The sequence below is a fragment of the Trachurus japonicus genome, chromosome 23, assembly GCF_045865225.1.
Source record: "Trachurus japonicus isolate A0001 chromosome 23, Traja_1.0".
Taxonomy (NCBI): domain Eukaryota; kingdom Metazoa; phylum Chordata; class Actinopteri; order Carangiformes; family Carangidae; genus Trachurus; species Trachurus japonicus.
In genome coordinates, this window is record NC_140929.1 from 23,676,211 (window position 1) to 23,697,289 (window position 21,079).

Genomic DNA, 21,079 nt, shown 5'->3' on the forward strand with positions numbered 1-21,079 from the left:
TTCTTTAGCAAGGAGATGCAACTCAACTCACCTACTTCTCCTCCGGGAGCCGCTTGTTGGTGAGGAAGCCCTGACGAGTCGATCACCGAGTGCACCGGAGTTCCGCAGCTCTTAAAAATGCTCATTTGCGCCTATATCGTGGCCAGCACTCGATAATAATAGTTATAAAGTGATATGCAAGATATAAAAAAAAAAAACTCTGATTGTATTTCCATGAGGTAATTGTTGATTGAGCTGCGGAACTCCGGTGCACTCGGTGATCGACTCGTCAGGGCTTCCTCACCAACGAGCGGCTCCCGGAGGAGAAGTAGGTGAGTTGAGTTGCATCTCCTTGCTAAAGAAAACAGGCAAAGCTAGCAGATGTTTGACAACTCGTACTACGTGCTGGGACCCTGTGTGTACTATTGATGACATTTGGTGCAGTTCTGAGCATTATTTTGGGCAAATGGTGGCGTTTTGGTTGCGGTCAGACAGTGGATCCGGACAGCGCCGTGTGTGGCGATATTGCGGTATTTGCTGAAGTTGGTGGATCTCGTGAATGTAGCGGTCGGGCAAATTGATCTCTCGAGGGGGGGTCTAACTCGGTGTTACGGTGTGTTTGACCATGGTTTACACTTACGCCGGAATTTCACTTTAAGTAAGGGATAATGTAGAGTGAGCCAGTCGTTATGGAGAAATAAACCCCGACAGGATGAATGGAACCCCGGTGCGACGTGGAGGAGTTCCATTAGGAGTTTAAGCTGACTGAACTTGGAGTGTTTGCTTGTGTAACAGAGATACTTTGCCAGTCAGTGGTTCCATGGTGTAATGGTTAGCACTTTGGACTTTGAATCCAGTGATCCGAGTTCAAATCTCGGTGGAACCTGATTGTTTGGTGGTCGTGAGCTATATATTACCCATCTTTGGAGATTCATCTTTAGATCCAGAGATTACCCATTAGTGCTCATTGGATATTCATGCTAGTTGTACATGTTGGGATATGTTTAGGCCCAGTGCTTTGTGACTGGTGCAACTGATTTACCCTTTTTCAGATGTCTTTACTTGCTTTGGGTCACGTGTGAGGGGTCCAGTCAGGATGGCTCAACATCTAAGGTGCTGCATTCAGGTTACAGTCTCCTCTTTTGAGTTACAGACAATTTTTAGCTAAAGTTAGCTGAGCAGCCAGAGCTAGTTAGCATAATTAGCCAGTAAGAATTTACAGGAGCTTTAGATGACTGACCCTCTTGTGTTTTGTCAGGTACCAGCAGAGTTGACTTGCCTGTCAGTGGTTCCATGGTGTAATGGTTAGCACTTTGGACTTTGAATTCAGCGATCTGAGTTCAAATTTCGGTGGAACCTCACACTTTGGTGTTTGTGAGCCATGAAGAAGACAACATCTTCTCGTTGGATTTTAAGGATATCTGAAGGCCTGGTGCTTTTTCTCTAATACAATTTATCAGCAGGCGATTTGTTTTGGGTCATGTGTGATGGGATCCTTGCAATGTTTTTCAGTCAGGATGGCTGAGCGGTCTCTTCTGGAGGCGTGTGTTCAAATCCCACTTCTGACAGTACATTGTTTTACGGATCTTGATTCCTGTGAGTTGGTGTTTGTGGTCCGTTTCAAGCACTCAGGGGACATGGTGGTTGAAACCTTCTTAGACTTCAGTGAACATAGTAAAACCATTCTCAAATGCTGACAGGAAATCTGATGAAATGCTCATCTTATGCTGTATTGAATGACACATTTTAATATTGTGACAAGAACCATCAGGCCTAACAGGCTCAGGGTTTCCCCCAGAAAACTTGTTAAGCCCGGTGGTAGGGTGGCACCGGCGGACCACCGGCGGCCCATCCGCGGCCCATCCGCGGCCCATCGCCGAGCCACCGGTGCCCAAGCATGTTTTGTTGTGACAGGGGCTGGACCCTGACCATTGACTGATGGCAGGGCCCTGTAGGGGTAACAGATTCATTAATGGAGCAGTAGCATTTATAAGGTGTGATTCCATAAGGCCTTATGATCAATGTTAAAAGTTGACTGGAAATTTGAAAATATTATCATAAACATCTGTTATTATAAGACATTTATGTAACATATTAAACACCAGCTATTGCAGAGTCTTACAGAAAGGCACTCTTGAAATGCTGTTCAATAACCACAAAAATAAATAAATAATAATTATTATAATTATAAAATAATATTTAAATAAATAGCATCAACTGTTTGCATTAAAAACTAAAAAGAACAACTGCCTGGTGTCTCCCATAGACTGTAAAAAGAATGGACGTAGCGCCCGTGACGTCACCCATTGGTTTTGGGGAGTCGTTTTTGTGACTCAAATATGGCGGCCTGAACAGCGCCATGTTGGATTGGCCGGCCGAGAACCCGCCCACTGGCCTCGAAGCAGCCTGTCTCCGGAGCTGCTCGGACCTGTCACTCAACGTTTCCGCGCCCTAATTGGTCAGAGTTTTAACCTTATAACAGTAAAACGGTAGAGTTAAAAAAAAATTCACCCCCCTCAGAGTGTGTGCGGGGGTAGAAACTATCGATTGAGACGAAAAAACGTTCTGACACCAGGCTTTTAACATGTTTACTGAGGATGTAAAGTCTGCGATTTTAACATGGGGCTCTATGGGGAATGCTCCCTTCTGACACCAGCCCCCAGAGGAATTCGAGGGGATTGCAGTTTTTTGAACGCGGAAGTGAGCTTCACTTCTCAGACCGACAACTGCCCCCTTGGTGTCTCCTTTAGCTTTATTTCTCAGATTTAATTTTTTTTATTCTACGAGATTTTTTATATCTGGAGCATAGACTGTAAAAGATTTGGAGTCACGTAATGACGTACCACCATAGACTGTAAAAAGAATGGACGTAGCACCCGTGACGTCACCCATTGGTTTGGGGGAGTCTGTTTTGTGCCGCTACTACGGGGGTTTGAACCGCGCCATGTTGGATTCTGCTTGCCATATTTGGAGCGGTGCGGCCGTTGGCCGGCCGAGAGCCCGCCCACTGGCCTCGAAGCAGTGGTCTCCGGACCTGTCACTCAACGGTTCTGCGCCCTAATTGGCCAGAACTTTAAACCTAATAATAGTAAAACGGTAGAGTTAAAAAAAAATTCACCCCCCTCAGAGTGTGTGCGGGGGTAGAAACTATCGGTTGAGACCAAAAAAATAAAATGTACCAGGCTGTAAATATGTTTTTTTAAGCTGTAAAATCGGCTATTTTAACATGGGGCTCAATTGGAGTTGCTCCCTTCTGGAGCCAGCCCCCAGCGACAGCCGAGGGGATTGCAGTTTTTTGAACGCGGAAGTGAGCTTCACTTCTCAGACCGACAACTGCCCCCTTGCGTACCACGCTCTTTTTCCAGTCAGTCGTCATGGAAACGTGACACTCGCAGATTTACTGTTTGGACCAGAGAAAACAAACGTGTGTGATCGCGAACTTTACAAGCTGAAAAATGAAACAATGGATCATTTTCACATCAGGTCAAAACCCCGCGGCTCAGGAGTCCGGAGCTCTGACGCTGCAGGGGATATCTATGGCAGGGGACGACGTGCTAACAGCTAACAGCTACCAGCTGCAGCAGCTGGCTGAGCCTCTTGGAGCCGTGGCTCCGCTCACGTTAACGTGGACTCGGTGCGTTCCTCTCGGTCAGCTGGTGAAGCAGCGGGCTGATCATAGATGTGGTCTGAGGAGCATGATGTCCGTGACGTGTCCCGTTATGCGCGACGAAGTTGTGACTTTGTCAGGTGATGAAAAAGACACCTGATCACGTGTTTATGGAGTATAAAAACTGATTTTAAAAAATTAATAAACAATGCTTAGCCTGGCGGGGGGGTAAGTAAGGCCTGGCGGTCCGCCAGGCTTATAATACACTGGGGGAAACCCTGCAGGCTGATAAATTTGGCTAAAAGAATGATGTCGCAGTTATAGACAACTAGCTCAAGTTAGCTGAGCAACCTCACCTAGTTAACATAATTAAGTAAGGGATAATGTAGAGTGAGCCAGTCGTTATGGAGAAATAAACCCCGACAGGATGAATGGAACCCCGGTGCGACGTGGAGGAGTTCCATTAGGAGTTTAAGCTGACTGAACTTGGAGTGTTTGCTTGTGTAACAGAGATACTTTGCCAGTCAGTGGTTCCATGGTGTAATGGTTAGCACTTTGGACTTTGAATCCAGCGATCCGAGTTCAAATCTCGGTGGAACCTGATTGTTTGGTGGTCGTGAGCTATATATTACCCATCTTTGGAGATTCATCTTTAGATCCAGAGATTACCCATTAGTGCTCATTGGATATTCATGCTAGTTGTACATGTTGGGATATGTTTAGGCCCAGTGCTTTGTGACTGGTGCAACTGATTTACCCTTTTTCAGATGTCTTTACTTGCTTTGGGTCACGTGTGAGGGGTCCAGTCAGGATGGCTCAACATCTAAGGTGCTGCATTCAGGTTACAGTCTCCTCTTTTGAGTTACAGACAATTTCTAGCTAAAGTTAGCTGAGCAGCCAGAGCTAGTTAGCATAATTAGCCAGTAAGAATTTACAGGAGCTTTAGATGACTGACCCTCTTGTGTTTTGTCAGGTACCAGCAGAGTTGACTTGCTTGTCACTGGTTCCATGGTGTAATGGTTAGCACTTTGGACTTTGAATCCAGTGATCCGAGTTCAAATCTCGGTGGAACCTCACACTTTGGTGTTTGTGAGCCACGAAGTAGACAACATCTTCTCGTTGGATTTTAAGGATATCTGAAGGCCTGGTGCTTTTTCTCTAATACAATTTATCAGCAGGCGATTTGTTTTGGGTCATGTGTGATGGGATCCTTGCAATGTTTTTCAGTCAGGATGGCTGAGCGGTCTCTTCTGGAGGCGTGTGTTCAAATCCCACTTCTGACAGTACATTGTTTTACGGATCTTGATTCCTGTGAGTTGGTGTTTGTGGTCCGTTTCAAGCACTCAGAGGACATGGTGGTTGAAACCTTCTTAGACTTCAGTGAACATAGTAAAACCATTCTCAAATGCTGACAGGAAATCTGATGAAATGCTCATCTTATGCTGTATTGAATGACACATTTTAATATTGTGACAAGAACCATCAGGCCTAACAGGCTGATAAATTTGGCTAAAAGGATGATGTCGCAGTTATAGACAACTCGCTCAAGTTAGCTGAGCAACCGCACCTAGTTAACATAATTAAGTAAGGGATAATGTAGAGTGAGCCAGTCGTTATGGAGAAATAAACCCCGACAGGATGAATGGAACCCTGGTGCGACGTGGAGGAGTTCCATTAGGCGTTTTAGCTGACTGAACCTGGAGTGTTTGCTTGTGTAACAGAGATATTTAACCTGTCAGTGGTTCCATGGTGTAATGGTTAGCACTTTGGACTTTGAATCCAGTGATCCGAGTTCAAATCTCGGTGGAACCTGATTGTTTGGTGGCCGTGAGCTATGAAGACCGCCTCATCTTTAATGTTGCAGATTACCCATTAATGCTCATTGGATCTTCATGTTCAATGTAAATCTGGGCATATTTTGAGGCCTAGTGCTTTGTGACTGATGGAACTTATGTGCAGGTAATGTCTTTGCCCGCCTAGGGTCACGTGTCGCGGGCTCCTTGTAGGGTTTTTCAGTCAGTATGGCCAAGTGATCTGCATTTAGGTTGCAGTCTCCTCTGGAGGCGTAGGTTCGAATCCCACTCCTGACAGCCCATCGCTTTCCTGGATCTTGACTACCCATGAGGCGATATCAGCAAAGAAATCAACCGTCAGTAGGCTACTTGTGAAAGGTTTAGAGATCGTGTTCCATTTCAAGGACTTAGGGCAACATGGGGAGTGTCCTCATGCTCATACTGTTTTGAACAATACTCCATTGGTCCCAATAAACTGATGACCAGGGCTGAAACCCTGATGCTCAAATGTTGAAGAAAATAAATGCAGAATTTAATGTAATAGGCCTGTACAATGGGAGGAGACCCACTGAGTTATGAGCTGTTACCACATTAGCCGAAACGAGCTAATATTAGCCTTGGTCAACGTTATGTGTGGAATGTTGCTACAACAGATGCCAGTTGTTGCAATTCACACAATAACAATAACAGAAACATGTCAGTACAAGAACACAGTGAGGCGTCACATCTTGTCTCACTCACCTTGAATTCTGTGCTCTTGCTTACAGATGTTTACAGGTGTTTGCTCATTTTTGTTTTACATGTAAATACCCAACAACACCATTTACATACTGGCCTTTTATAGTCTATAATTCACAGCTACCTGTTGCTGCACCTGCTATGCACTTGCTGTTGCTACTTCACCCGTTGTTTATAGTGTTTACTGTGCATGTCTTCTTCTTCTCTTCGATTTTAATGTGGTACTAGATGCTTGTAATGTTGTTATACTGCCCTTGTCAGTCCTGGAAGATTCATATCTCCAGTACCCCCACCACGTTCACCACACCACCTAACACCTTCTGTACCTAGTACTATAAACAAATCCATCACATTTTCATAACTCAAGCTTAAGCATGCTATGCAGCTAGTCATGGATGATCAGCAGCATATCCCTCAGTGACGTACGGACATCCGCAGCAATGATCAGTTTGAGCACAGACAGGACAGAGACTGAAAGTCTCATTGATGCATCTGTACTGTTTGTGTTGACAGCACATCAGCCTCACATCTGCAGACAGCTGTGTTAGCTGGTGTTACTTGGCTCCCCAGCAGCGACAGACTGAGCAAAGCTGAATCCACACACCGTTCACTCTATTTCCACAGCCTCACATCTTGTAGCCAGAGGTAATCTCTCTTCGACAAACACAAACTGAGCCCAGATCAGTGTGCAGTCTTTTTCAGCCTGTCCCTCCTGCAGGTAACAGACTCAGTTGACCACCCTGAGTCACGACAGTGACTGTGGCAGCTCCACCCAGACTGGACTTTCACTCCATTCATGACATTCTCAACTCATTTATCTGCTGACTTAAACTTTTCACCTTAAAATAACATTTGTCTGCATGTTGTAATGACTGGAATTCCACAATGTGGATGTCAATCAAATTATTATTGTGATTAATGTTCCAGCCATGTTGTGAGAGCTACAATGTGAGTGACAGAGAGGGAGTATTCATAATTATACTAATTATGATCCAATTTTAGACAAACATTTAATAGTATTAAAGGAGGATGTGATGGTATTTCATATCTAGAAGGTCAAAGGTCAACTTCACTGTGACAAAACTGCAAAAATACTTCTGTCCATTACTGTTCTCTAAGTGTGGTCTGAAGGACAGTCTATGACCATATTTTTCTAAAATGTGGTTGGTTCACGGAGGCAAGCAGCCACAAGGCAGTAATACAAGTTAACCTGTTATTGATTTAGTTTGTCCTTGTCCTCAAATTCTTACTCTTATTTAGGATGTTTTTTTTTCCCGAAAGGCCTTTTAGTCTCATTTTATTACGAGGAATAATATTGCACTGAAGGTTTTGCACTACAGCGTTTTTCAAAATGTACTTTACCTTCAGCTGGCTCAAGTAAACTTGTGGACCAGTGTGTTGTGCATTGAAAAATAACAAGGGTACCTGGAAGCTGAACCACTGTGTGTGAAGTTTCCCTCTTCCTTGGTTTACCTTTATCAGGTTGCTGCTGACATTGTGTTGTCTGAAGGGAGAATTGTCACAGCGTAATGCCAATTATGATAAACTAGGTGAAAATTGCCTATCTCACTGTTATTCCTCACAGAGGGATTAGCCGCTGGAAGATTTTAAGCAGGATGTGATTTGATGTCAGGAATCCGACGTTCTCTCTCAAAGCAATCACGCTCTCTTCATTTGAAATTCATGGCACTGTGGAAAATGGATTGAGATTCTGTTCAGGATTATTAGACTATCACTCCATCCAGGAAATGTAAAAGGTAATTTACTTTTGGGACTCCCACACTAAATCCAGAGCGATGTATTGCCAGATGATTGTTTTAGATACGGCTGACCCTTTTCCGTCTCCATATGGTTAAGGGTTTATGGGAAAATGAGTGGCAATGACTGCACAGTCTTTTATGCATGAATACATCACTTTCACGCAGTCAGATAAAAACACACAGCGCGGCTCCTGCCTCATCCCACCGTGCTGAATCTCTGTCTCTCTTGTCTGTCAGGTTGAACATCCTGCTGGGCGGCATGACGCCCCTGTATTTCCACGTCGTCAACGTGTGCTTGCACTGCGCCGTCACCTGCCTGCTCATGCACACGTGCGAGCGCTGCGTGTTCGAAGACTCGCGCCTGGCTTTCATCACGGCGCTCCTCTTCGCCGTGCACCCCGTCCACACCGAAGCCGTGAGTACACGCCACACACACAGACTGTCATAAAACACAAGAGTGTGAAAGAAAGAGGGTGTTTCATTTATCAACAATGATTTATTCACCTTTTTCCAGTGTGGCCCAGCAGATAAAGGTTCTTTTGTGGAGTTTGAAGTACAAAAGGTACAGACCAACCACATCTTACCAGCTCTAGTCACTCACTCAGCAACTTTGGATCCAGAGGAGCACCTTGAAGGGATAGCTCTGCTTATTTGATGTGGCATTGTGTGAAGTGTTCATGCATAGTCAGTGCATTTTTCACAGTAGATTCAGATCGGTGCACTGGCAGTTCGGAGAGGCAGCAGGGAACATGGTACACTAGCAGAGTGATGTGCTGCTGTGCAAAGGGCCAGCAGAAAAAAAAGGGTTTTTTAGACTCCTTTAAAAGACAAGCACCAAAAAATATATTCAATATCCATTTAAATGTATGTAAATGTATGCTTTATGGTGAATATTTTCATGCTTTTTCTTCCCATCAAAACAAAGTGAAGTCTAGCTCTTACTGATTCATACTGCTGACCCGAGGCTGCAGTATAACACAGTGAGTGCTGTAGGTATCACTTGTGCAGAGGAACATGGCGATACAGTGGTTTAGAAAAATGTAGTGCCAATGGAAAGCACTGACACATGAGCAGATAATTCATTGAAAATGTTTGACATGAAGCACAAATTTAGATGGACATTGGATTGTTTTCGTGGGCTTCTTTGAAAAGTGTCCAAAACATGTTTTTTTGTGCTGGCCCGGTAAACAGCGACACATAACTCTGCAAGTGGACCATGTTTAATGCTGCCTCTCTCCTAACTGCTCTACTCTACTCACTATACATAAATACCTCACACAACCTCACATAAAAAAAACCTGAACTATCCCTTTAAAGGAATACTGAAATATTTGGGGAAATATGCGTATAAGCTTATTCACTCTCTGGTGCTCAGTTGAAGCAGCTTTAAAGGGATAGTTCAACATTTTAGGAAAATTAGCCCATTATCATAATCCCTATATTCTTAGGAGTAGGTTTGTTACCTTTATTTGTCAGTGCAAGCTATTTTTAGAACGGCGGAGCAGAGCCGCGAGCTGCTCAGAGTTACGCCACGGAGGCTCATGGGATTTCTTGATTTCCCTCATCAAACTCATCAAATACACAATCCAATTACGTGGACAAGTTGTGACCTGCACATTCACCACGCTATGAGATAATAACAGAATGTTACCAGACAGAGTTGTTTTCGAGGTAAATTCATGCAAAACCGCTGATGTGCGTTCCCTTCAGGGGCAGTTTTTCAGCAAGCAGTCTCTGTATTTGCCTAGAAAACAACTCCGTGGCTCTGCTCCGCCGTTCTAAAAACAGCTTGCATCGACAATTAAAGTTAACAAACCTACTCCTAAAACTATAGGGATTATGGCAATGGGCTAATTTGCCAAAATGTTGAACTATCCCTTTAAGGCAGGTAAAAATGATGGACAATCTCTTGAGTTACAGTTACTACAGCTAACTGAGCCCTGACTATAAATGTATGTATTGGTGAAGTCATTAGGCATGCATTATTCAGTGTAAATAGCAACATTTGACCCTTTGATTTGCACAGCTCAGTTCACATTGAGCATCACAGCGGTCTGACACCATCCAGCCTGCAGCGACACAGATCAAGCTGATTCCCTGTGCTCAGTCTTTCAGCTTCTCAATGCCAAGAAACCTGGAATTAACCTAAAAGCATTGAACCAAAGCAGCCCCCCAACAGGGTTCCTCTGAACCAGACTCTGACGGAGCGAGCCCCTGCCCCCCTACAGTTAATGTTAACTGATTCTGTCACTCCTATAGTTTTTCTCACCGCTAATTGGGGGATAATAACGCTCTAAGTTTTGGAAACACAGTTCCCATAATGCTCTGGGGCAATGTAAACAGACAGTATCATGTTACAGTGGATATAACGAGCTAAAACTCTGGCTATTCAGTGTTTTTTCTTTCTTTTCTTTTGCCCACATTTGTTTTGATTTTGTCAACTCGTCCTCAATGGAATCTGCTGAATTAACTGTTCCAGCTCCGTTGGGCTTTTAACCCTGAGGAGGGGTCTGATATATTCCACTCAGTTTGCAGCAGAGGGGTTAAATCACCTCAACTGCCTCCAGCCGCTGCAGCTGCTGTAGCTGCTGAATGCGTGGCTGTGGCTCCAACTACGGAAACTAACTTCCCCTTGTTTTTAGAGCGCTGTTATACACCTGCCATTCTCACTTCACGTACCTCTGTCTGCCTCCGTGCCCCCACCTTCACCTCTAGTGAGCTGTGAAACCCAAAGCACAGGCTGTAGCACTTATTTCTACACTTACTACTGCGCTACTGGAACATTTTCCACTTCCAAGCAATTTACCACAAGCCTCGACGGTCAGCCTGCGCTCCTCTGAGACTGACCAGCACAGCACAGTAGGAAGGACAGCATAATATAACACACCATGTCGCACCTTTACATATATTAAAGGGATAGTTCACCCAAAATTCAAATTTCACTCATTATCTACTCACCCTCATGTCAACTAAGAGCTGGGAGAATTTTCAGAGTCCTCCGTGCCTTCTCTGAGTTACGGGGGGGTCCGCGCAGCAGTATTTGTCCATATAATGGTTGTCAATGGATACCAACTTTCTTCGTCCAAAAAGACACACCAAAAAACATCCAAATACCTCCATACTGCCTGTCTGTAATGTTTGTCTTGTATTGAAGCCCCAACATGAGAAATTGTTCCGAAAAAAATTCAATGAGTCTATATTTTAACCTTTTTTGTAGCGGAAGCTCCCAGTGTCTCAGTTCACTGCTCTGCCTGTGTCAGTGCAAATCTCGTGTGATTTTGCACTGACCGGCTGAACAATTTCTCATGTCTTGGCTTCAATACAAGAGGGACATTACAGACGAGGTAGGATGTTTTTTGGTGTGTCTTTTTGGACGAAGAAAGTTGGTATCCATTGACAACCATTATATGGACAAATACTGCTGCGCGGACCCCCCCGTAACTCAGAGAAGGCACAGAGGACTCTGAAAATTCTCACAGCTCTTAGTCGACATGAGGGTGAGTAGATAATGAGTGAAATTTGAATTTTGGGTGAACTATCCCTTTAAACCCTCTGCCTGCTACTGCTAACTGCTGCTCCTAACTCGTGCAACACTGCTCCTCTCTGAATGGGAAGCCAAGGCGGTGTGGTGAAGTGGAACATCTGGACAGGTCTCATCAGTTCAGTTCAGCCCGAATCAGTGGAAATCACTAGAAGACCCTTTGTGCCTCTATAATTACATTCAGCGTTTATCCTGTCGACTGATTGGTTGAAAGCGCCGCGGAATCAAATGAACGCCTCAGTGCAAGGCAGCCAGGTGGGGAAGCAAGAGTCTAGGGGAAGAATTTACGCTCAAGCTGTTTGAGAATTTATTCAGAGCCCCAGCACACAGCTCAGTCCCTCAGAGTCTGCCGGTTGGGTCCCAGCTGAGTGTCCTGTACTGGGAACGCTCCACCACCTGATATCTATTGAACCGTTCCTCTTCTGTGGCTGTGAGGAGTTAAAGGAGCAGAGATGCCTCCAGCTCTCTTCCTTTCCCATCTGAAAGCTTCAAAATAATCACCTCTCATCTGTTCCCAAAACACATCCATTCATTATAAAACATCTGCGTTCACATCGAAGCAGGAAGAAGCACCGCAGTTACACACCATCAGAGACTCGGCTTCATTGATATACGACCGCAGATCTGACCCAGAGTCAGTGAGAAATTTGATAGCCTCGCCATCAATCATAGGCACCAAAGTTCTCCCAACTGGAGGCAGTTATGAAGCCGTGGGCTGTTATGAGGACATGCATTACAATAGCTCTGATGTAGAAGCATGACGGTGACCCTGCAGGCAGGGCAACAGGCAGGGCAACAGGGTGACAAAGCTCAGCAGGCAGCATTTTAATGAGACATGTTGCCTCCTCAGGTTATTTAACAGATTTGGTTTTAACAGAGATCGGATCCAATTTCATTTTATAAGTGTGAAATGTTATCACCAGTAAAAATATTGCTGGGAAAGTCAAAAAATGTGTAATGTTCCATCTCGTATTGCAGCACAGACAGGAAATGCAGATACAGTTTCAGCAAACCGAGCCAGACTGGATTTGAGTCAATGATTGTGTCTAATGGAGCCTGAATCAGCCTCTTGTCTGGGCTGATGGGGTCACATTTTACAACACAAGGACACCACTTTGGTGCCTGGTACCAGGACTGGACTGGTCAAAGGTCAACCTTATGGTGCACCACACAAGATTTCACACAGCAAGTCTGAAAATAATAAATGCACCAATGGTTCATATTTTATATGATTCTGGATGAAAAGGTTTGTAACCTGAAATTAGTCTGAGTCAGTGAGGCAGACAAACACGAGATGATGATTCTAGTTTCTAGTCTTTGTTCAGATTTGGGAATATTTACCCCTGAGACACATTTAGATGTTTCTGCATGACTGCGTGTTGTCATTTTTAATGATGTATCATCAAGTGTTTGACAGAATCAGCACAACCTCTGCTTCAATGCACTAAAATAGGGGACATAAAACTAAAAAAGCTTTTGACTAAAAACACTTTAAACTGGAGGTGGACGTACAGTGGTGTGACTTTGCTCTGTGGTATGGTACCTCTAATGTGTGACCAGTAGAGCAGAAACATTTAATACTGTTGTAGGGGACGACTGCTGTTCTATAGTATATATTATAGGTAACACTTTACTTGACGCCTATCTCTATAACACATTATAACCATACTTATAATGAGTTATAATGCAGTTATAGCACCGTCTAACTATAATTATAAACACTCATAAATGATCATAATGCTTTATAACAATAATCATAACACACTATAAAGCATTTTATCATGACTTATGAGGTCAGGTATTATAATACGTTATAATTGTTAGTAACTCACTGACAGTGACCACATCGATAATTCTTTATAAATATAGTTATAATATGTTATAATTGGCTTATAAACGTGTATAACTATCATTATAAACACTCATTAATTATCATAAGACTTTATAACAATAAGCATAAGACATCATAGAGCATTTTATAATGGCTTATAAGGTCTATAATAGAGTTATAATGCTCTATAATGTGTTATGCTTATTGTTATAAAGTCTTATGTGATTTATGAGTGTTTATAATGATAGTTATACACGTTTATAAGCCAATTATAACACATTATGACTAGATTTATAATGCATTATCAATGTGGGCATTGTCAGCGAGTTACTAACAATTATAATGTATTATAATACCTGACCTTGTAAGTCATGATAAAATGCTTTATAGTGTGTTATGATCATTGTTATAAAGCATTATGATCATTTATGAGTGTTTATAACTATAGTTATACAGTGTTATAACTGTATTATACCTCATTATAAGCATGGTTATAATGTGTTATAGAGATAAAGTGTTACCATATTATAATATAAATTTTAGACCACAGTCTCCTAAATGTCTCAGTAATTGAGAATAATGGTCTAGATTTGAAGTCACACTTTAACCAGACAACAGCTGTTATTATTATTTTTTTAATTGATAGGACAGTTGTAGAGAGACAGTGGAATCGAACCAGGGTCGCAGCAGCAAGGACTATAGCATCACTGCATATGGGACGGCTGCTCTACCCGCTGAGCTAAACGATGTCCCACAACAGTTATTATTGTCCACATCAACTCCTGATTGGGTCCAGTGAGAGCAGAGGCTGAGCATGTCATTGGAACTTTATGGTCTTTGTGTGCAGCTACTTCACAATAAAAGTCTCTTTCTTAGAGACTTTCAGCGCGATGCGGTCGCAGGCACACGAGCGAGACGACAGAAGGGCTTACATAGAGATGAGAGTTTGAATCTATTGCAGCCAAAGTCTGTCTGACTTGTGCCCCTCTTGGCAGCGGCTGTCCACCCTGCAGAAGTGTCTCTGAGTGAGAGAGCAGGTCCCCGAAGATCAACACTGTATCACATTATTATTTCATTCACTCCCGCTCTCAGTCCTCCGACTCCTTTGTGGGAGCCCGGTTCAGCTCTCGCACTTCTTTTGCCATTTCGAACCACTCCTCTACTTTCCATGTGACTCCCATAGGGCAACGCTTTCCCTCATCTGACTCCCAGAAAGTGGTGAGTCAAGTTGTGCAAGTTCAGGAATCTATGCAAAAAAAAAAAAAAAAGCTTGAGAGGAAGCAGAGCAGATTATTATTCCTCTCCTTCTCTCCAACAGGTGAGATGACAATAAAGGGCTCAGATGTTCGCTACACAGAGCGAAGGGGGGGAGAGTGGGGGGATGAATGGAGCAGAGGAGTATGTGCAGCACGGAGAGAGACTAGAGCGATGAAAAAGAAATGCATGAGATTCGGTGGAGGAGGGCGATGAAAGGAGGCGAGAGGCGGGGAGGGAGAGGGAGCGACAGAGAGATGAATGGAGAGCAGCAGGGGTTGGAGCAGGACAGGCCTCCTGCCACAGCGCTCCCATGACTGCCTGTACAGAGACCCGGAGACACGAGGAGGAGGAGGAGGAGGAGGAGGAGGGCCGAGCCAGGATCCAGAGGAGAGGGAGCGAGCAGGGAGCGAGGGAAGTGAGACAACAAGACAGAAAAGAAAAGTGAGAGCAGGAAAGCGTGACGGAGTCAGAAGTGAGGTCTCAAAGTCTCCGGGCCAAGTGTAAGAAAGGGTTTGATTTCCCTGCTCATCTCCCAGCATGCCACTCAAACCGCCAGAACACGCAACAAGACTCGGTCTGGGAGTGATGGGGGGGGGGGGGGGGATCCGGGCTCTGTACATGGCCACCAAAACAAATCAGGACTGCTGTGTCATGCATGAGATGATAAAATGAAATGATAGAAAAAGACACTGATTATCATATTAATTGATGATTATTTTTAATTTGGACTAACTGCTTAAAGGGATAGTTCACCCAAAATTGAAATTTCACTCATTATCTACTCACCCTCACTACAGGGGGTCTCGGCGTAGCAGTGCATGTCCATATAACAGTTGTAAATGGATACCAACTGTCTTCGTAACAAAAAGACACACCAAAAGACATCCAAATACCTCCATGCTGCTCGTATGTAATGTCCGTCTTGTATTGAAGCCCCGAGCTTCAAGAAGCTTCTGCTACAAACAAGTTTGAAATATAGACCTGTTTAATTTTTTCGCATTTCGGGGCTTCAATACAAGACGGACATTACATATGAGCAGCATGGAGGTATTTGGATGTTTTTTGGTGTGTCTTTTTGTTACGAAAAATGTGTTTCCATTTGCAACCGTTATATAGACATGCACTGCTACGCCGAGACCCCCTGTAACTCAGAGAAGCCACGGAGGACTCTGAAACTTCTCCCAGCCCTTAGTCCACATGAGGGTGAGTAGATAATGAGTGAAATTTCAATTTTGGGTGAACTATCCCTTTAACTGGATGATTTACGTCATCGTCAGTTTGGATGAAAGGGTCACTGTTATGAGAGTTGAAGAGTGGTGTTAGCAGTGCTTCAGTTTTATTTTAATAACCCTGGCTATTGATTGCACCACTACATAGTAAGTCCAGTGGTGAGGCTGAGTATTGACAAGAATCTGGTGATTCGATACATGTGCTGAGATGGGTCATATTGTAAGCAACACGATATATTCTGAGTTTTTTTTTTTCAGGCGTATATTTTTAGAAAAACTTGTATTCCTATAATGCAGACACATAGTTGTGTGCTCAAATACACTTTATTTATGCATTCAGACTCAGAATAGATGCATGTGTATGTGACAGTTCCTACATACAATTAACGTCTGCCTCAAAAAACAAACTGCAAAATGCAGTTAATATAATTCAAGTTTGCTGCAACAATAACACTATTTTTTTGTATGCATTGCTGGGAGGTTCAGAAACAACTCAAAACCACTGTCACCATTTAAACTCATGATTAAATATTGATAGAGGGCTCCAAAGAATCAATACTGGATCACTTTATGAAATATTGTTACATTTTGTTCTATCCACATTTTCTCACATTGCTTTTCAGTGAGGCATGAGAGCAGTCGGAGCAGCAGAGTCATATATATCAGGTTTGTAGCTCAAAGTATCAGGGTATCAGTCTATAAACTGATCTTTACAAGAGAGTGTGCATTTTGCATGTGTATTTACTCATGTTTTTTTCAAAAGTGAGGGACATCGCTTCAGCTTAACTGCAGTAGGAGTACTAAGTACTACATACATTCAATAAGTGTAAATAGATCAGGTGAAGTAGTGCACTGAAAGCCCGTAGCAAATGCCAGTTAAGTATGTGAGGGTGTTACAGGTGTTGGGAGAAGAGGGCCTCTCAGAGGAGATAAGACTTCAAGAGACTGTTGAAGATAGAGAGAGACACTCCTGCTCTGATAGCCTCTGCTCACTCGTTCCATCTTCGGGAAACCACAGAGGAAAACAGTTTGAGCTGTGATCGTTTTGTGTGGACGGGATAGCAAAGCCAGACGACATTCCTCAGAGGAACGTAGTGGCCGAGAAGGAGCCTGTGTGATTTAGTTAAAACAAGTTTGCAGAACAGTTCGTTTTCTGCTCAAAAAAAAAGGTTTGAGCAACCCGGGGGTTTGTCTACAACTTGCCTGATCTTTTGTCTTTTTATGTCTGTTGCTGTATCTTATTCCTTTTTTTTACTGATGTTGACAACTGATGACAACAACCAAGAGCGTCGGTTTGGCTAGGGGGCATGTCATTTATGGAGTTAACATCAGCCGGAGACGCAGCATTACTATTCTGTGAGAAGTCTCGGCGCCGGATGAAAAAGCCTGCTGCTGAAACTTTTCTATATTGCCATCTGTTCATCTGTTTTGAAAGACAAATGATAAGACATAAGGTTTGATACTAGATTCATCAGTTTCCTGAGTTTAGAGAATTTAGATACTCTGCCAACTTGGAATGGGTTTCAAAATGAGAGCAGCTATCCAAATTCAATCCATATACGCACATTTTAGGAACATTTCCAGTTTCCATTTACTACTGAGCAAATAGAGCGAAGTGGATGGACACTTGCCTGTACACAAACCTGTACACACACAGCTTGATGAGTCCCAGACTTTAGCTCATTATTAACAGGCTAGGCTCCGTCATTTAAACCAGATGGAGTTCATTTCTCTTATCATGATAAGGAATGACTATGGCAGACACACACACTCACACACACACTGAGACACACTCCTCACCCAGGCTATTACTCACAAGTTCAGCTCCGTCTCGTGTTCTCAAATGAACTCCCTCCTTGCTGACACTTCAGAATGACGGGGGAAGTGGTGAAAGTTTCTGAACAGAAGCCGCCTTCAGTTCCCCGTCAGTCTAAAGATAGAGATTTGTCCCCGCTGCATGGTCCAAGTCTTCACCTAAAATAAAACGCCTAGTCGCCAATCAGACGACTAATTGTTCGTGAGGTGAAAACATTGTGCCTACTGCCAGTAAAGCCTCAGAACAGCTCACAGCTTGGCTCCTGGTCTGACCAGTGGGATGAAAACAGTCCTGTTAGGTCCACGGTTTGTTTCTGCCCAGCCTGTTTGACTATCAGAGAATAGCACTAAACGGCATCATGTGTGTGTCATTTTTTCAAAGCGACGGTAATTTGGCTTCATTTTTAGATAGCTAATGTCATTAGGTGATATCATTAGCTATGATAGCCAAGTAACTGACCACAGCTGACTGTGGGCTTGTGTAGAAGCAGCAGGATACGATAAGACTGACATGTTGTGTGAAGGCTTTCCAAGATCAAAGAACCTGTATGATCATTATCTGGTTGTAATCAGTTAATCACCTGCTATCAGCGCTTTGAATCCCCTCTGCACGGTTAGACATAAAACATTCATATCTGTTAATAAGGGAGGACGGCTTCACTGGTCATGAAAGCTGACATAGCCAACTCAAACTTTAAGGATTGTTGTTGTTTTAGTAGATGTAAAGGTGTGAAAAACTTGATTAGGACTAGAGCACTGGAAAAGAGAGAAACGACACCACCATTGACTCCCGTGGTAAGGGTTTTGCGCCCCGAGTGGCAGGATATGGGTATTGCAAAAGCGCCCAGAAAACCCATTCACTCCAATGTATGTGTGTTGCCCACTTGCTTGTAAATTGATGAAAACGGCCGTGTTTTTGTTTTTAGGTGTCTTGGTCAAATTATACTTATAATTAGTTTATTACAAAATGTAGATTGAAAACATTAATGTATGTGTTAATATTCATCTGTAAAGGATCCTCAATGATGCTATTAACGTGGGTGATCTATAAATGTCCTTAAATTATTGAAAACACCACACTTGCTCATTCACCAACAATGCAGAGATGACAGTTCTTGGGCGCTTTTGCAATACCCACATTCCGCCATCAGGAGGCGCTTCCATTGAACCAATGCGTGTCGTTACTCTCTTTTCCAATGCAATAATTAGGACTAATATATCTCAACAACTATTGGATGGATTGCCATTATGTTGCATTCCATTTGTCGGAAGAGCTTTGAGTTTGATTCTTAATCCTTAACGTGCCCTGAAATCGGATCTCCAACTCGGAAAGTCGGACAAATCCCGCAAGCTGCAAGTTAGTAAGTTGGCTGCTACTCGCGCCAACACAGGAGTGAACACTGTGCAGTTTTTCTTTTATTTCCCTCTTTATTGTTTCACATTGAACATGTACGTAGTACCACTGCATTGTTATCCCTGGGAAATTTTCTACACTGCTTGTATGTGTAAAAAAAACATCTAGAGGGTTGTTGATTAAATAGTATTGGTAACAATGGCCAGCAGAGGCTAACGGCTCGTCTATTTGTTTGGTGCACATTACATGTTTTTGTTTGTAAGTTTGCACAGCTTTTTAAAAATGTTGTAAGTTTACAATAAAATCACTCTATTTGTGTTTCATTATATTAATTATATAATGAATAGATTTTTCTGACTTCCATGTTTGTTTTTTAACTGGAAACTGCTTAATTCTGAGCTTTGATTTTCGACTTCAGACGTAAATGGATCGCACCATAAGTCATGTACAACCAAAGTTCTTATAGAATGTTTCTGGTACAACCAGCTATGTTCTCTGGATGAATTTAAGTAGCTGTTTGTCAAAGTCTATCTGGACGGACATGGATGAAGTTTAATCTAGCGCTGTTCTTAGGACTCGGTTTGAATTTGTCTAATAGGCAGGTTTATGAGTGATATCGTAGGGAGCTGCAGCAGGTAGAAAACCAACCAGACATAGAGCTTACAGGGAGATAAACATGATGAGTTGTTTTTGTGCCGTAAACAGCAGGACTCGCGAAATAAATGCTCAAAGAGGAAAATGTTCAAAACTTCCTTTTTAACTCAGAAAGCAAAATGAGTTGTTTGTGTGGGCATCTGCTCAGAGCATTGGACTGCAGCAAGGTGGACTGTGTGGGGGAGAATCAGTTGTGTTGAGGGACGAGCAGCTCACACTGCTACTGTTACTGTGTTTACTGAGAGAAACATTTATCAGACTGTATGATCAGTGCTTTGTCTGTCGGTTATATGTGCCAGAGCTTCAGCGTATGGATGAAAGACATGCTTTGCTTTGAACAGAACATCCCTCACTTTGTTAAGCCTGTAATATAATTATAGGCTTAATTAATTTTATCAACCCTGTATTGTTACTGTTGTTACTGTGTGAAGCTTTTCTCATCCACACTGAAAATCTAATATTCAGAGTCTGTACACTAACCTAACACATGTTGCTCAATGCTAAACAGCAGGAAATGAATACATGATAGTTATTGACACTGAGAGTGAAGAAGCTGCTGTAGCCTACTAATCAGTGTTATCCACAGCTGGTCTGGGATATTCACTTTATTTCTCACTAATTGCAAGTGCTAATTTAGTCTGGGTTAATGTAACTACTGCTGCTAGCTGCTGTTTCCCCCCGGGGCTCCACGCCACTGTTAGTTACAGATGTTGTAATGCATAGGTTATGGGGACATGAGGACCAAATACAAAACTACCTCTAACTAAATTTTAGTTCACAATAACAGTCCAGATACACAATATGAGCTAGCATAACATTATTACCTTCCTGCTGCTTGCTAACATGCAAACTCACATTGGTGAACATAACATGTTAGCGTTAAGATCAAATGTTAATGTTAAAGGGATAGTTCATCCAAAATTGAAATGTCATGTCAACTAAGGGCTGGGAGAAGTTTCAGAGTCCTCCGTGGCTTCTCTGAGTTATAGGGGGTCTCGGCATAGCAGTGCATGTCCATATAACGGTTGCAAATGGATACCAACTGTCTTCGTAACAAAAAGACACACCAAAAAACATCCAAATACCTCCATGCTGCTCGTATGTAATGTCCGTCTTGTATTGAAGCCCCGAAATGCCAAATTTGGACGAACCGGGAAGAGAAGAAGAAGAAGAAGCTTCCGCTAAAAACAAGCTTGAAATATAGAATTATTTAATTCGGGACAATTTCGCATTTCGGGGCTTCAATACAAGACGGACATTACATACGAGCAGCATGGAGGTATTTGGATGTTTTTTGGTGTGTCTTTTTGTTACGAAGACAGTTGGTATCCATTTGCAACTGTTATGGACATGCACTGCTATGCCGAGACCCCCTGTAACTCAGAGAAGCCACGGAGGACTCTGAAACTTCTCCCAGCCCTTAGTCCACATGAGGGTGAGTAGATAATGAGTGAAATTTGAATTTCAGGTGAACTATCCCTTTAACGTTAAGCTCAAAGCAACACTATCTCACAGAGCTGC

The 21,079-nt window shown here is 43.0% G+C and overlaps 1 protein-coding gene and 4 non-coding genes across 5 annotated transcripts in view; all 5 read left to right on the forward strand.

Annotated features, from left to right (window-relative positions):
* The window catches only part of tmtc1 (transmembrane O-mannosyltransferase targeting cadherins 1), a 200,838-nt gene that overhangs the window by 35,025 nt on the left and 144,734 nt on the right, over positions 1-21,079 (forward strand). The window contains exon 2 of the mRNA XM_085768906.1: positions 8,115-8,292. Within this exon, the coding sequence (XP_085625032.1) occupies positions 8,115-8,292 (178 nt within the window). The remainder of the gene's footprint in view (positions 1-8,114; positions 8,293-21,079) is intronic.
* Positions 794-865, forward strand: trnaq-uug (transfer RNA glutamine (anticodon UUG)). Its single transcript has one exon. It is a non-coding gene; the product is annotated as a tRNA-Gln (tRNA).
* Positions 4,116-4,187, forward strand: trnaq-uug (transfer RNA glutamine (anticodon UUG)). The gene has a single exon. It is a non-coding gene; the product is annotated as a tRNA-Gln (tRNA).
* trnaq-uug (transfer RNA glutamine (anticodon UUG)) lies at positions 4,589-4,660 on the forward strand. Its single transcript has one exon. It is a non-coding gene; the product is annotated as a tRNA-Gln (tRNA).
* trnaq-uug (transfer RNA glutamine (anticodon UUG)) lies at positions 5,327-5,398 on the forward strand. Its single transcript has one exon. It is a non-coding gene; the product is annotated as a tRNA-Gln (tRNA).